The following is a 16,558-nucleotide window of genomic DNA, read 5'->3' as shown; positions in this document are numbered from 1 at the left end:
TCAGCTGCCACATGACAGCCCCCTCCTGATACCGGCTGAGGCGGTGCAGCAAAGAGTGGGATCGCTTTACGTTCTATGATTTCCATGTTCTGGAATGTGGGTCACTCACATATAGGCGGTGACTTTTCACTTTCCATAAGATCTGTACTGATTTCCAAGCACATCTACCACTGCTGCCTGTGCTAATATACTATCTTGTAGCCCTGCTGCTTTCCATCTATAAACTCAGTGCATCTAAAACAAATGAATATGAATTAACTTTGCAGATTGTTTTAAATTTAAATAGGCTACCGTCCTCTGTACACAGCTCAATGTGTCTCCATGGCCACAGGCAGAAAACAAGGCTAGTGTATAGTCTGATCCCCTAATGATAATTTTATTTTTCAATTTTTTTTTTTTTTTTTTTAAATGTATTTGTTTGTTTTTATCCAACTTGATCAGTCATCTGGGGAACCGAACCGCTCACAAAAAAAAGCTCAAAAACAGGATACTGTTTGGCTGCTTCTCTGCCCCTCTCAGTGATGATTGACAGCTGGCTGTGGGGTGTCTGCTAACACAGCAGTTAGCTGGGGGCGCTCGTCTCTCATGAATGTACTTTGTGTCTGGTGTATTATTTGATTGCTCCTATTAACTTCACTGAATGAAAATATAAACCCAACATTTTTGTTTTTGCTCCCATTTCATGAGCTGAACTCAAAGATCTAAGACTTTTTCTATGTACACAAATTTGTCTAAATCTGTATTAGTGACTCAGTGAGCACTTCACCTTTGTCGAGATAATCCATCCACCTCACAGGTGTGGCATATCCAGATGCTAATGAGACAGCATGATTATTCCACAGGTGTGTTTTAGGGTGACAATAAAAGCCCACTCTAAAATGTGCAGTTTTACAGTATTTGTCAAAAAAACAGTCAGTATCTGGTGTGACCACTATTTGCATCACATCTCCTTCGCATAGAGTCAGGTTGTTGATTGTGTAATGTTTGTCTACTCTTCAATGGCTGTGCAAAGTGCTTGCATGGCCAGCATACTCACCGGCCATGTCACCCATTGAGCATGTGTGGGACGCTGTGGATCGGCGTATACGACAGCATGTTCAAGTTCCTGCCAATACCCAGCAACTTCGCACAGCCATTGAAGAGGAGTGGGCCAACATTACACAAGCCATAATAAACAACCTGATCAACTCTATGGGAAATTGATGTGTTGCACTGCGTGAAGCAAATGGGGGTCACACCAGATACTGACTAGTTTTCTGACCTCCCCTGGACCCTCTAATATTGTAAAACTACACATTTAAGAAAGGCCTTTTATTGTGGCCAGCCTAATACACACCTGTGCAATAATCATGCTGTCTAATCAGCCTCTTTATATGCCACACCTGTGAGGTGGATGGATTATCTCAGCAAAGGAGAAGTGCTCAGTAAGGCCTCTTTCACATGTCCTGATATTACCGGTACAGGAGAAAAAACAGTACCGGTGCTGTTCGTGTCCATATATATGACATCCGTGTGCCACATCAGTAGGACACGTAGTGGCGCCTGGGAAAAAGCAGTACAGTCAGTTCTGTTCCCAGGTGCTGAAGGCACCTGTCATCATTATCCCCCCCCCCTTCATTTTCCTAACCAGCTGAGGGAAAGCAGCAGACAGCTGGGGGCTGGTGTTTAATATCCTGGGAAAGGGGCCAATAGCCAAAATGGTTCCCAGGCTATTAATCACAGCTCACTACTGTTTGCTTAGCCTTTACTGGTTAGTAAAAGGGGTAACCTTCCCCCCCCCCCCCAAAAAAAAATGACGTAGGGTCCCCCTATTATTACTAACCAGCAAAGGCTAAACAGACAGCTGTTGACTGATATTAATAGCCGCGGGGAAGGGGCCATGGGTATTGGCCCCCTCCCAGACTAAAAACATCAGCCCTCAGCCGCCCCAGAAATGGCACATCCATAAGATGTGCCAAATGTGGTGATTAGCCTCGGCTCTTCTCGGCTTCACTTTCCCTGGTGAGGTGGCAGGTGGGGTAATATTTGTGGGTTGATGTCAACTGACATCAAGCCCAGGGATTAGTAATGGAGAGGCATCTATAAAACCCCACCATTGCTATCCCCGTCAGTTTAAGTTAAAAAACACACACACAGAGTAAAGTCCTTTATTTGGAATAAAAACTCCTCAACCCTCTTTTACCTATTTATTATTTTCCAAATAAAAATAAAAAAACAGACATCCTCACCTGTCCGCTGATGATCCATATGTCCCAAAAAAGCCCAACTCAGCTACATTGCATTGCTGAGTGGTGACATGTGACCGTTTAGTCCTGCTTCCAGGATACACTGAGCTGAGCGTGAGAACGCAGCTTCAGTGACCAGCGGTGACGTTATTGAGGTTACCGCTGATCACAGGCAGCCACGTTCCCACGGTACGCTCTGGGTGAGCTGGTCTATGACCTGCGGTAACCTTACTGACGTCACCGCTCGCACCATGAGAAATTTTTCACGGTGTGAATGGTGACTTCAGTAAGGTTACAGCAGTTTTTCACGGTGCAAGCAGTGACGTCAGTAAGATTACTGCAGTTCATAGACCGGCTCACCCAGAGCAGATCATGGGAATACGGCTACCTGTGACCAGCGGTAACCTCAATGACGTGACCGCTGGTCACTGAATCTGCGTTCTCACGCTCAGCTCAGTGTATCCTGGATACAGGGCTGAGCGGTCACATCATGTCAGTGCTCAGCAATGCAACCAGATGTAGCTGAGTTGGGCTCTTTGTGGGACATATGGATTATCAGCGGACAGTTTAGGATGTCTTATTTTCCAAATAAAAATAGAAAAACATAAATGGGTAAAAGAGGGCTGGGGAGTTTTTATTTCAAATAAGTACTTTACTCTGTGTGTTTTTTAACTTAAACTTACGGGGTTAGTAATGGGGGCTTCTGATAGATTGCTAACACCTGGGCTTGATGTCAGCTGACATCACAAAGCTGACATCAACCCCACAAATATTACCCCACTTGCCACCGCACCAGGGGAAGTGGGAAGAGCCAAGGCTGAGTGCCAGATTTGGTGCATCTAATGGATGCACGCTATTTCTGAGGTGGTTGAGGGCTGATGTTTTTAGTGTGGGAGGGGGCCAATATCCATGGTTCCTTCCCAGGCTATTAATATCAGCCCACATATGTTTGTTTAGCCTTTGCTGGTTAGTAATAACAAGGGGACCCTACGTAATTATTTTTTTTGGGGGGCACCACTTTTACTAACCAGTAAAAGCTAAGCAAACAGCTGTGAGCTGTTATTAATAGTCTGGGAACCTTTATGGCTATTGGCACCTTTCCCAGAATATTAACATCAGCCCACAGCTGTCCTCTTTCCCTTAGTTGGTTAGGAAAATGATGGGGGACCCCATGCCATTTTTTTCTTAAATTTATTTATTTTTTTACGCGCTAGACAAAGACGATGGTCGCTAAGTACAACTATCATCAGCATCACCTGGTCTCGCTGATCGCAGGGAGAACAGCCGACAATGATGACCGTTGTAGTTAGCACTGTACACAGACAGCAGCCTATGTCTACAACTGTCATCAGACTCACCTGGTCTTACTGATCGCAGGGAGACCAGATGACAATGATGACAGTAGGATTCAGCACCTGGCGCCTGGGAACAGCGCTAAATGTACTCCTTTTCCCAGGCGCCGGTGCATATCCCATTGATTACACACGGATGTCATCAGTGTGCGCATGTGAGGAATGTTTTGCGGCCCATGCTGCCGGAGAAAAATGGACATGTCAGTCTCAGCGTGTTTTGCCCATGGACACACGGTCCATGCAAACACACTGACATGTGCGCAGACCCATTCACTGTACCTGATGCCAAAGTCCATTAGTCTTCACAATCATTGTTTTCTTTATTATTGAGGTCAGTGATTGAAAAATTGCTAAAAAAAATATGACATTTAATGGCAATTTACCATTAGTTGTTTAGTAGTTTTTATTTTTTTGCAGACCAAAAAAAATTATCTAACCGTGATCCGGACCTGAGTCTATCAGCAGCTTCAAACCAATGAAGATAATTTTTAAATGGTGTTGTCTACTACTTTTATATTAATGACCCATTCGCCGCATCGATCATCAATGTATGATTGGTGGAGGACCAGCACCCACAGCAATCAGCTGTTATCAGCTCTGATGGCGGCCACATGTAAACAGTGTACCGACTGGTTTACTAAAGCTCCGGCACACAGTTTAGTGGCCACTGCCGGGTACTACAGATCCGCTTCTACTGAAGAGTAGGAGATCAACTGCAGTACCTGGCAGCGGCCACAAACAGTGTGATGGCGCTGCGCTGTCCCACTCTGTAGACTTTTATTTTATAGTTTTATATTGATGAGATATCCTGCACATAGTGGACAATTCCTTCAGGCATTTGAGAGGACTTCAGTCTGTTTCTATGTATATTTTTATTGGTAACTGCTTTTTTTTCTTCTTTTTCATAGATGACGACGTTAATCTCTTAGTAATCGTAGTTGATGTGAACCCTATATGGTGGGGACAGCAGGCCCTCAGTCATTCAGTGGTATGTAGTTCTGGATCTGTCACATTTCCCTGACTCCACATTCCTCTCTATATATTACAGTTGTGATCACGGTTTCCTACTTTCTTACAGGTCACACTTCCAAAATGCATTGATGCAGTTATGGTGATGGGAAATTCCCACTTATTTATGGGCCGCAATAACAAACTTGCTGTAATTGCCAGCCATTTACAGGAGAGGTACTGTTATCAATGGTCGCCTACTTTGCGCTATAAGCTGCTGTAATCTGTTCCTATGGAGTAATGATAATATATGGTGTTTGCTTTTTAGTCGCCTTCTTTTTCCAGGCAAGCAGTGGAGATGTGGAGACTTGACTGAGGAATCTGCTATTCTGGAATCGAATGCATCCGGCAGCAAGGATGGCAAATACGAGTTACTGACGGCCGCCAATGACCTGATTGCTGATGAGATTAAAGATCTCATGACAAAGTGTAAGGACTTGTAAATGGGGAGTATCTGTATCATGTCACTGCTGTCTCTTTCATAGACCTTTCTGTAGACCTTCATGTATTATAGCAATGTTTCTATACTTGTAGGCAGAGTTTCATAATGTAATGGTTAACCCGGATTTATTTAGCATTTGATGCTTTCCTGTCTCATTTTAGCTGGGGAAATTAAAAGACAGCGGACCGACACCGTTCTGGCGGGATCTCTAGCAAAAGCTCTATGCTGTATCCTTATGTTATTACACCTGCAGTAGTGTAAAAATGCCATAATACTTTTATCTTTTTATTTATTTTTTTTTAATTAAATGAATTAAATAAATAGTTAACGAAAACTATGCCTAAAAATGGAAGTTAGAAAGCTACAAAGATACTTATTGATTGAGCTTAGCAGTTAATATGGCCTAAAGAAGCTGTTCACTGCGAGCAGCATACGCTTTCCATATGCTCCATTAAGATGATATACAGGAAGGATTGGAGATGGGTCTGTCCCCTGTTAGTTGATGTGCCTCAGGAAAGGGGTTTTCGTTGGTGACTAATGCCCTTTCGAGGCAGAAAAAAAAATGGATAACTTGATAGCAGCCTAATCTAATCTCAGTTATGGCTCTGGTCATCCTTTAGAAGAATACGTTCTACTATACAATGCACAATATACACAGGCTGTTATAGGATAGCCCTTTAATACTTTTCGATTGTCTTACATCTTCACTGGACCACAGGTTTTTATAAAAGTATTAAACCATCATTGGCTTCTTAACAGTGAATCTACACTTTAAGAATATATTAAAATCTGATTTGGTTCATTGTTTTTTTTTTATTTTAAGAAATTTATATTGAGTTTCCCTGTACACATGCATAGATGGTTCAGCCGAGCATTCATGTGTTCTCAATAGAAAGTAAGCTTATCTCCTGGGAGAGCAAAAGATTACCTGTTGCAGGAGATGCATGATCTCCTTATACACATCAGGCAGTTCTACCCAAGTCAGCAGGTTTGGCTGACTTTTCCTAATGTGTATGGAGGGGTTAGGGTGCTTTCACATTGCGTTTAGGCACCCATTCATCGGCCCAGTCGATGCTTACATCCGAACCCCCCACAAAACGGGATTTGGATGTATGTGCCGATGGAGCCATAGACTATAAAAAGGTGCTGGCGGAGCGAGCGTGTTCTCTGCTGTGCATAATTTTCGAATATGTGCGCCTACTGCTGGTTGACACCCAGACGCAGTCTACTATGTTTGAGTGTCTGTCTCCAGTAGGCGTACACACTTGAAAATGATGCACAGCAGAGCACATCATTATAGTCTTTGGCCCCATCGGCGCATACAGTACAGACCAAAAGTTTGGACACACCTTCTCATTTTAAAGATTTTTCTGTATTTTCATGACCATGAAAATTGTACTTTCACACTGAAGGCATCAAAACTATGAATTAACACATGTGGAATTATATACTTAACAAAAAAGTGTGAAACAACTGAAAATATGTCTTATATTCTAGGTTCTTCAAAGTAGCCACCTTTTGCTTTGATGACTGCTTTGCACACTCCTGGCATTCTCTTGATGAGCTTCAAGAGGTAGTCACCGGAAATGGTCTTCCAACAATCTTGAAGTAGTTCCCAGAGATGCTTGGCACTTGTTGGCCCTTTTGCCTTCACTCTGCGGTCCAGCTCACCCCAAACCATCTCGATTGGGTTCAGGTCTGGTGACTGTGGAGGCCAGGTCATCTGGTGTAGCACCCCATCACTCTCCTACTTGGTCAAATAGCCCTTACACAGCCTGGAGGTGTGTTTGGGGTCATTGTCCTGTTGAAAAATAAATGATGGTCCAACTAAACACAAACCGGATGGAATAGCATGCCGCTGCAAGATGCTGTGGTAGCCATGCTGGTTCAGTATGCCTTCAATTTTGAATAAATCCCCAATAGTGTCACCAGCAAAGCACCCCCACACCATCACACCTCCTCCATGCTTCACGTTGGGAACCAGGCATGTAGAGTCCATCCGTTCACCTTTTCTGCGTCGCACAAAGACACGGTGGTTGGAACCAAAGATCTCAAATTTGGTCTCATCAGACTAAAGCACAGATTTCCACTGGTCTAATGTCCATTCCTTGTGTTCTTTAGCCCAAACAAGTCTCTTCTGCTTGTTGCCTGTCCTTAGCAGTGGTTTCCTAGCAGCGATTTTACCATGAAGGCCTGCTGCACAAAGTCTCCTCTTAACAGTTGTTCTGGAGATGTGTCTGCTGCTAGAACTCTGTGTGGCATTGACCTGGTCTCTAATCTGAGCTGCTGTTAACCTGCGATTTCTGAGGCTGGTGACTTGGATAAACTTATCCTCAGAAGTAGAGGTGACTCTTGGTCTTCCTTTCCTGGGGTGGTCCTCATGTGAGCCAGTTTCTTTGTAGCGCTGGATGGTTTTTGCAACTGCACTTGGGGACACATTCAAAGTTTGCCCAATTTTTCCGACTGACTGACCTTCATTTCTTAAAGTAATGATGGCCACTCGTTTTTCTTTACTTAGCTGCTTTTTTCTTGCCATAATACAAATTCTAACAGTCTATTCAGTAGGACTATCAGCTGTGTATCCACCAGACTTCTGCACAACACAACTGATGGTCCCAACCCCATTTATAAGGCAAGAAATCCCACTTATTAAACCTGACAGGGCACACCTGTGAAGTGAAAACCATTTCCGGTGACTACCTCTTGAAGCTCATCAAGAGAATGCCAAGAGTGTGCAAAGCAGTCATAAAAGCAAAAGGTGGCTACTTTGAAGAACCTAGAATATAAGACATATTACTCTGTCGCCTCATTGGGGGGACACAGGACCATGGGTGTTATGCTGCTGTCCACTAGGAGGCGACACTATGCATAATCTGAAAAAGATTAACCGTGGCTCCTCCTCTGCAGTATACACCCCTGGACGGCGTCAGCCTTCTCCAGTTTTTGCTTAGTGTCGCATAGGAGGCACACCTAAAACTTTTACTCCGTTTTCTCCGACTGGACTACAGATGAAGAAAAGCGGGTCTGCTGCGAGACTCCCGGCATGGCTCCTTCCTCTGCCCCCTATTATGGGGTGCACAGTTGAAATTGAGATGGCTATTCCCCATGTCGCTCCTTCCCCCAGCCCCTCGCGTGCTGGATCGAAGTCGAGACCCCCCCCTTCTTCCCCAATTCCTTTTGGTTTCTGGGTTGAGGTCGAGGCGAGGATAAGCCCCCTGATGGTGACAGCAGCACCCTCCCTAATCCCCCTCTGGGGGGCATTAGGTTGAGACGCCTCAGGTCGGGCCTGTACAGGCAGCACTCTGCAGCTCCCAGTAGCTAGCATACTGCAGCTGAATCCAGGGACCCCAGCCCTGCTGCGGGCTCCTGTCGGGGGGCTGGGGGGAGTGCAGGCAGGCATGGCACAACACAGGCACAGGCCTCCCTGCGCCCTGTATCTGCGGCAGCACCAGCTCTATGGTGCCTCAGGGGGACACCTCACAGGGCCTCCCTTCCGCTTATACCCCCACCGCTATCCTGCCTTCAAATCCGGGGGGGTCCAGTTCAGATCCGGCCACCTCCCGGACTTTCGCGCCGGCCTGGAGCCCCTTTGGGCATCAGGCTTCTAATTTAGACCGCGGCTCCAGCCTAGCCGAAGCCTCCACCCCCTCCCTGCCCCCCGGATGACAAATATGACACTCTACAGTGTCATAGAAGGGGCGGATCCAGACTGAAAGGGCGCGATTTCACAGCAAACTGCCGTCCTTTTCAGCTCTCCGCCCCCCCTTCTTCCTCAAACATTTACTCCAGCGGCCATTATTTGCTGCAGGAAAAAGATTAACCCTGCAGCTACCGGTCGGCAGATACAGACCAGGCCTGCCAGTCTCCAGGGAGGCACAGTACTGTGGATCTTCGGCGTTGGACCTAGAGGCACACTGGGGGGATAAGATTACAGCTAGGGTTCCTCCTCGGCTGTGAATCCCATTATTTCTCATAAGCTCCTCTGCACTCTGCATAGCCACCCCTGTGCACTATGCAGGACTCAAGGTCCAAGAGAACCAGACAGGACTGCTATTATGCACTCTGTACAGCCTGCAGTAATATTCTCCCCAGTGGCAGCACGTACCTGCACTACCAGGACTTCATCCAGACTACTGTGCCAGAGCCCCAAGAAGCCCCTGCCAATGCTTCGGGTCTAATGCCACGCAGGAATGGGTCACTCAGATGTCGCAATCTATGACGCAGTCTATAAATAACCTAACCTCCACATTGCTTCAATCTCTGCAGCGTCATGCCTCGGCTATGAACGCTAACCAGCAAAGGGAGAGCTCGACTCAGGGACATGACGACCCAGGCACATCCACGTCTAGGTCAGGACGCAAGCGGACCCATAGGTCACGCTCATCTGCTTCATCCCATAGCACACGGTCATCCCCTTCTAGGGAGAGACACCGTAATTCCAGGTCATTTAGACCGTCCCCTACCAGGGACAGACAATGCAGATCTCCGCAGCGATCCCCGACCAGAGTAGGCCTCCGCCCCAACAGCAGGAGACGCCTTAGCGATACACAGGATTCGGAAGACATCTGTGATTCCGACTCTGACAAGGAAACTGAAGGGTCCCTGATCCAAATCCTCCCCCCCAGCTCCCCTAGCAATACAGCGCTAGTTGAGGACGTAATCTCGCCCATCCATCGGGTGTTGGACATTTCTGATCCGCCCCCGGAGGCACCAGAGCATTTCCTTTGAAGGAGCTCTGAAGCCCCCTAAGATCTCTTTGACCACCCAGAGTTTAAATCGATCCTTAAATTGCAAATATCTGGAGGCGAGGTACCCCTTCCCACAGGAGGTCACCAAGGAATGGACAGATCCACCCAAAGGGGATCACCCAGTCTCTAGGCTAGCACCACAGTCACTCCTTTCACTGCCAGGTAGCTCAACCCTCAGGGATGCAGCAGACTGGCAGGTTGAACGCAAGGCTCGTTCAATTTTCGAGGCCGCAGGGGCCTCCCTGGCTCGCGCGTTCGCTTCAGTTTGGGCTGCCAAGGCCATCCTGGCTTAGCCCCAAAAATTTACAAGCTGGCCTCCAAGCATCTGCTCCTGAGCTGTCGGACCAATCGGTTCAAATAGCAGATTACATGCTTCATGCAGCTCTGCATTCAGCTAGGGGTGCAGCGGGGATAGCATCAAACGCCATCACGATTCGGCGTATCCTCTTGCTGCGGAAATGGAATAGACGCAGCCTCAAGGAAGTCCCTCACGCACCTCCCGTACCTCAGTGGTCGACTTTTTGGCGAACAGTTGGACATGATGATATCCAACGCCACCGGGGGTATGAGTATTCTCTCCCCCAACTGAAACCCAAATGCACTTACAGGAAGCGTAACCAAACTCAATTCCGATCCTTTCGGAACTCTTCGGACTGGTCCGTCTCGCGTCCAACACAAAATAGCAACCGCTCTCCATGCAGGGACAACTCGCGGTCGACGCAAAAGTCGGACAAGACCTGGCAGTCAAAAGCAGGCCAGTCAAAGTTTAAAGGAGGAAAATCTCAGATTTCCTCCTCATCATGACTCACGGACTCCGGAAGACACCCCACCCGTTGGCGGCCGACTTTTGCTCTTTCATCAAGTCTGGCTGCCTATTACAGAAGACAGGTGGGTTGGGGAACTAGTGTCTTCGGGATACAAGATAGAATTCACTTCCAACCAAACAGACTCTTTCTGTTCCCCCAAAGCCGCCAGCCAAGGCTCTTGCCTTCCGCCAAGCCGTCTCCTCGCTTCTTCAAGCAGGAGTCATAGTACCGGTCCCCGCGGCTGAGCGCTTCCGAAGGTTCTACTCCAATCTATTCATAGTCCCCATGAAAGGAGGCGGCGTACGGCCCATACTGGACCTAGAACAGCTCAAGAAATATGTACGGGTACGTCACTTCCGCATGGAGTCCCTTCGGTCCATCATTGCGTCCATGGAGAAGGGAGAATTTCTCGCCTCCATAGACATACAAGACGCATACCTGCATATACCAATTGCACCTACCCATCTGAGATTTCTCAGGTTCGCAATCGACCAAGACCACGACCTGTTAGTGGCTCTCCCGTTCGGACTCGCCGGCTCTCCCAGAGGGTTTACCAAAGTCATGGCAGCCACCATGGACGTCCTGCACTCCAGAGGCATAGTAGTCGTTCCATACCTGGACGATCTCCTTATGAAGGCTCCTACTTTCAAGGACTACGAACTCAGCGTCTCAATCACAATCGACACTGAGTCGCCTGGGCTGGTTAGTCCACCTACAAAAGTCATCACCAACCCCGAGTCAGTCTCTGACCTTCCTGGGAATGCTATTCAACGCCTTCAGGGGTCTAGTGCTCCTTCCCAAGGACAAGGCACTGCCTCTCCGTCTGAGTTCGCACTCTCCTCAGCAAACCCCCTCGATCTCTCCGTTTTGTCATGAGAGTCCTTGACAGGATGATGGCGGCAATAGAAGCGGTCCCATTTGCCCAGCCTCTCCAACTCAAGTCATGGGACAGGAACCCCTTTTTTCTCTCGACAGGGAGTTCCAGCTGACATTGTCAACCAGGAAGTCCCTGCACTGGTGGCTCAAGCCAACCTCACTAACAAAGGGGAAATCCTTTCTCACGGGTCAATGGAAGGTTCTGACCACCGACGCGAGCCTGACGGGTTGGGGTGCGGTGCACTTACACCACAGAGCACAGGGCAAATGGTCCCCAGCGGAAGCGACCATGCCCATCAACATCTTCGAAATTCGTGCCATCCTCCTGGCGTTGAGAGCCTTCCATCACTTACTGGCAGCCTCTCACATCAGAGTACAGTCTGACAATGCCACGGCTGTGGCATATGTGAATCACCAAGGGGGATCTGCAGTGCCCAGGCGATGCGAGAAGTGACACACATTCTCCACTGGGCGGAAGACACAGGTTTGGTTCTCTGCGGTCCGCATACCGGGTGTGGACAACTGGGAAGCAGACTTCCTCAGCCGGCAAGCAATGGGTTCGGGAGAGCGGTCTCTCCATCCCGAAGTTTTTCGCCAGATCTGCCTTCGCTGGGGGACTCCGGACGTGGACCTAACGGCATCCCACTTCAATACCAAGGTCTCCAACTTCATGGCCAGAACACACGACCCGCGGGCGCTTGGAGCGGACGCCCTGGTTCAGGACTGGACCCAGTTCCAGCTCCTGTACATTTTTTTCCACCTCTCCCCCTGATATCCAGAGTGGTGAGGAAGATCAAGCAAGAGGGAGTTCCAAGCATCCTAATCTCACCGGACTGGCCCAGACGTACAGGGTACGCCGACATCGTACAGCTCACAGCAGACGTCCTCTGGCGTCTCCCCGACCGCCCGGATCTTCTGTCACAAGGCCCTTTCTACCACCAGAACTAAGGGGCCCTCAATTTGACGGTGTGGCCATTGAGACCTGGGTTCTAACCCAGTCAGGGTTGTCGCAGCACGTCATTGCAACCATGATCAGGGCACGGAAGCCAACCTCTGCTAAGATTTATTACCGTACCTGGAAAGCCTTCTTTACCTGGTGCGAATCTCGTGGCCAGACCCCATTCCCTTATTCCCTCCCCAGGGTACTTGGGTTTCTCCAATCGGGTCTGGAGGCCAGACTGTCCCTGGCCTCCCTTAAGAGCCAGGTGTCAGCTCTCTGTGCTTTTTCAGAAGTGCATTGCTAACAAGCAGCAAGTAAGGACATTTCTTCAGAGGGTTTCCCGATTTGGTTCCCCCCTACAGACGACCACTAGAAACGTGGGACCTCAACCTGGTGATGACATTGCAGGAAACACCTTTGAACCCCTTAGTGAAGTCCCACTCCACCTTCTATCCCAGAAAGTGGTTTTCCTAGTGGCAATCACCTCGCTACGCAGGGTGTCTGAACTGACAGCACTCTCCTGCAGGCGGCCCTTCCTAGTTTTTTTTTTTACCAGGACAAGGTAGTTCTATGTAGGTCCCATCCTTCCTTCTGAAGGTTGAGTCCAACTTCCACCTCAATGAGGAAATTTCACTGCCATCCCTCTGTCCGATCCCGGTTCATAGAGTGCAGAAGGCTCTGCATACGCTTGACCTTGTCAGGGCATTGCGTATCTATGCGTCTAGGACTGCGCCCTTCCGGAAGTCTGATTCTCTTTTCCTTCTTCTGGAAGGCGGCCGCAAGGGTCTGCCAGCTTCCAAAGCTACCCTTGCCAGGTGGATCAAATCCACCATACAAGAGGCCTACCGCCTCAAAAATTCTCCAGCAGGAATTACGGCACACTCTACACGTGCGGTAGGGGCCTCCTGGGCCCTTCGGCACCAGGCTTCGGCACAACAAGTGTGTAAGGCAGCCACCTGGACTAGCCTACACACGTTTACCAAACACTACAAAGTTCATACCCAGTCCTCAGCAGACGCGAGCCTGGGTAGATGGGTTCTGCAGGCGACGGTGCCCCAAATGTAGGGGCCTGTCTACACAATATTTGTCCATTGCTTCCCACCCAGGGACTGCTTTGGGACGTCCCATGGTCCTGTGTCCCCCAATGAGGCGACAGAGTAAAGGAGATTTTTGTGTATTCACCGTAAAATATCTTTCTCTTAGCCTCTAATTGGGGGACACAGCTCCTACCCTGTTGCCCGTTCCGGGCCGTTATGTTGAGTTCTCATATTGTCTTTGTTTGAGCTCCTACATAGTTGCCTTCTTATAGGCATGATTATGTTATCCATGTTATGTTCCTCCTACTGCTTTTGCACAAAACTGGAGAAGGCTGGTGCCGTCCAGGGATGTATACTGCAGAGGAGGCGCCACGGTTAATCTTTTTCAGGTTATGCATAGTGTCGCATCCTAGTGGACAGCAGCATAACACCCATGGTCCTGTGTCCCCCAATTAGAGACTAAGAGAAAGAGAGAGAGAGAGATTTTACAGCGTGTACACAAAAATCTCCTTTTTCAGTTGTTTCACACTTTTTTGTTAAGTATATAATTCCACATATGTTAATTCATAGTTTTGATGCCTTCAGTGTGAATGTACAATTTTCATAGTCATGAAAATACAGAAATTTCTTTAAATGAGAAGGTGTGTCCAAACTTTTGGTCTGTACTGTACGTCCGCGGATCCTGTTTTGTTGGGAGTTCGGACTTAAGCTTCGACTAGGCCACTGAATGGGTGCCTGAACAAAATGTGAAAGCACCCTTAGAAATTAGTATTTTTTGGACTTTAAGAAGCAAATTTGGGAAAGGAAAAAGTGCTGTTATAAATTAGTTTGTGCGTCTTATAATCCGGAGGCAACTTCTTTTAACTGAGGAGAGCACTGACACAGCATCCTTCCCAGTCACTGAACTGCTCTGTCTCCTCCTGCCCCACACTGATCTGTGTGATCGGTGAAGAGCAGGAGTGAAAGCTGCTGTGATCTGCACAGATGCTTCATGTCCTAAACAGCTGAAGGACCCGTCGGGCCATGTGATCAGTCATGATGTCGCTGAGCATGTTGTAATTGATCTGAGTGTGTTATAGTTGAGCTGCGTGTGTTTTGATGATGTAGCTGAACGTGTTGCAGTTGAGCTGTGTGTATTTCAGTGATACAGCTGAGCTGTGTGTCTGTGTGTGTGTCTGTGTGTATGCAGCCGAGTGTGTGTCTGTGTGTATGCAGCCGAGCCGAGTGTGTACTGTAAATGCAGCAGTGTTTTATATATAAATGTGAGTACAGAGATAATAAGTATGTGTTTATAATGCACATGCTGCAGAAAAACCCTAACAATGTATTACCTCCCTATTCTATCCTACTGCATTGAAAATTAGTGGTGTTGACTCCTTCATTTCTTTACACCTCGAACGAAGTTTTAATTAATGTGAAATACGTTTTTTCCTTTTTTTCTGCTGTCTAAACCTGGGGTGTGCTTTTAATGTGAGGTGCATTCTATAGTCTGATAAATACAGTATATGTGCTTCTCTTTTGCCCTAGCATATATTATAGGTACATTTATATCACCCAGAGTAACAATACTTTGAATTTAAGTGTCACTTAAAGAGTTTTTCCACTAGTCCTTTAGGATAGGTCATCAATGTCTGATCGGTCGGGGTCCAACACCTAGAACCCCCGCCGATCAGCTGGTCTCAGTGGTGGCCGCCGGCCAGAAATACTCAATTGCGGAGCTGCTCCGTCTTCTGATAGTGGCCGCGGCTGGGTACTGCACATCTGTCTCCTATTCAAATCAATAAGAGGCTGATGTACAGTACTCGGCCGCGGTGACTATGAGAGGATGGAGCAGCTCCGCAATTGAGTATTTCTGGCCGACGGCCACCACTGAGACCGGCTGATCGGCGGGGGTGCCAGGTGTCGGACCCCGACCGATCAGACATTGATGACCTATCCTAATGATAGGATCAATGATAAAGTAGTGGACAGCCTCTTTAATATTGAATCCCCCTCTAACCATTACTTTTGGACCCATGAGTCTTAGTTCAGCGAAACATCTATTTAAGACCATACTGTTTCTGACAAATTAGAGTGGGTCCAATCCTGGATAATGTAACTAATTTGATAACAGGCTTTTATATATTTAACTAGTTGACAACTTTTGTGGAGCTGGTAAAGTACAATCCGTTTTCTAGTCACATAGAGAATATGCACCGTTGAGATTTTTACATAATTTACCAGGAAGACCTCCACATATTCTAGTACACTTAAACTAACAGGCTAAGATCTATGACTACTCAGTATGTTGAATTAAAAGGGTTGCCAAAGCTTAGATATTGATGATTTATCTCCAGGATAGGTCATCAATAGCAGATTGGTGGAGCTCCAACACCAAGCATTCCTACCAATCAGCTGGTATTTGCCCTGGCGGTGGCCAGATATTAGTGCTTTGAGCGGAGCTACCAAGCGCAGCCCCATACAACATGTGACTGCTGCTGCCGGCTACTGCAGCATAGGTTCTATTTAAAAAAATAGGAGCTCTTCTGCAGGACCTGGCAGTGGCCGCTACACTTGGCACGGAGCTGCACCTATCGGCTCCATTCAACATGTTTACATACTGCCACCGCCAGAACAACAGCCGAGTACTGAACCCCCACCAATATGCCATTTAAGACCTATTCTGTGAATCGCTTATCGATGCCTGTGCCCCGACAACCCGTTTAATGAAGCCCACCATTCGACCATCACCACAGCATATAAAGCACATTGACATGTTGTTTGTTGTATCTGCGACACAGTGGTGAATCCCATAGGGTTCTATGTTCTCTGAGTCACAAATGCAGATGTGATAGGCGATGTGCGTCACCGAGGGTAAGCTTCGGAGCATAGCTTTTATAGAATAGCAAGACTTACATCATCCAACTTCTCTAGTCACATTCCTCTAAGAAGCTATAGGTAATTTTTCATGTACATTACTGAATACACCGGCTGTGAGAATAACATGAAATTAATTGTAGTGATATTGTTTCCTTATCATAAGCATCCTAGATATTAACCGGATAAGCAAAGAAAGTAAAGGTATTGCTGGAATGAATGGAATCATTTATAGTAATTCATACTAGTCTCTGTATTAATAACATTT

The 16,558-nt window shown here is 47.3% G+C and overlaps 1 protein-coding gene across 3 annotated transcripts in view; it reads left to right on the top strand.

The window, feature by feature from the left end:
- Positions 1-16,558, top strand: part of GTF2H3 (general transcription factor IIH subunit 3) — a 38,230-nt gene that overhangs the window by 134 nt on the left and 21,538 nt on the right. For all 3 annotated transcript variants that reach the window (XM_073676180.1, XM_073676179.1, XM_073676181.1), the window contains exons 2-6: positions 4,486-4,565; positions 4,656-4,762; positions 4,854-5,014; positions 5,189-5,254; positions 16,465-16,494. In XM_073676180.1, the coding sequence (XP_073532281.1) occupies positions 4,486-4,565; positions 4,656-4,762; positions 4,854-5,014; positions 5,189-5,254; positions 16,465-16,494 (444 nt within the window). The remainder of the gene's footprint in view (positions 1-4,485; positions 4,566-4,655; positions 4,763-4,853; positions 5,015-5,188; positions 5,255-16,464; positions 16,495-16,558) is intronic.

This window comes from Phyllobates terribilis, unplaced genomic scaffold (assembly GCF_046119375.1).
Source record: "Phyllobates terribilis strain yellow unplaced genomic scaffold, ASM4611937v1 Scaffold_1__5_contigs__length_1240528914, whole genome shotgun sequence".
Classification (NCBI taxonomy): Eukaryota; Metazoa; Chordata; class Amphibia; order Anura; family Dendrobatidae; genus Phyllobates; species Phyllobates terribilis.
This window is presented reverse-complemented; position numbering and strand designations above follow the sequence as displayed.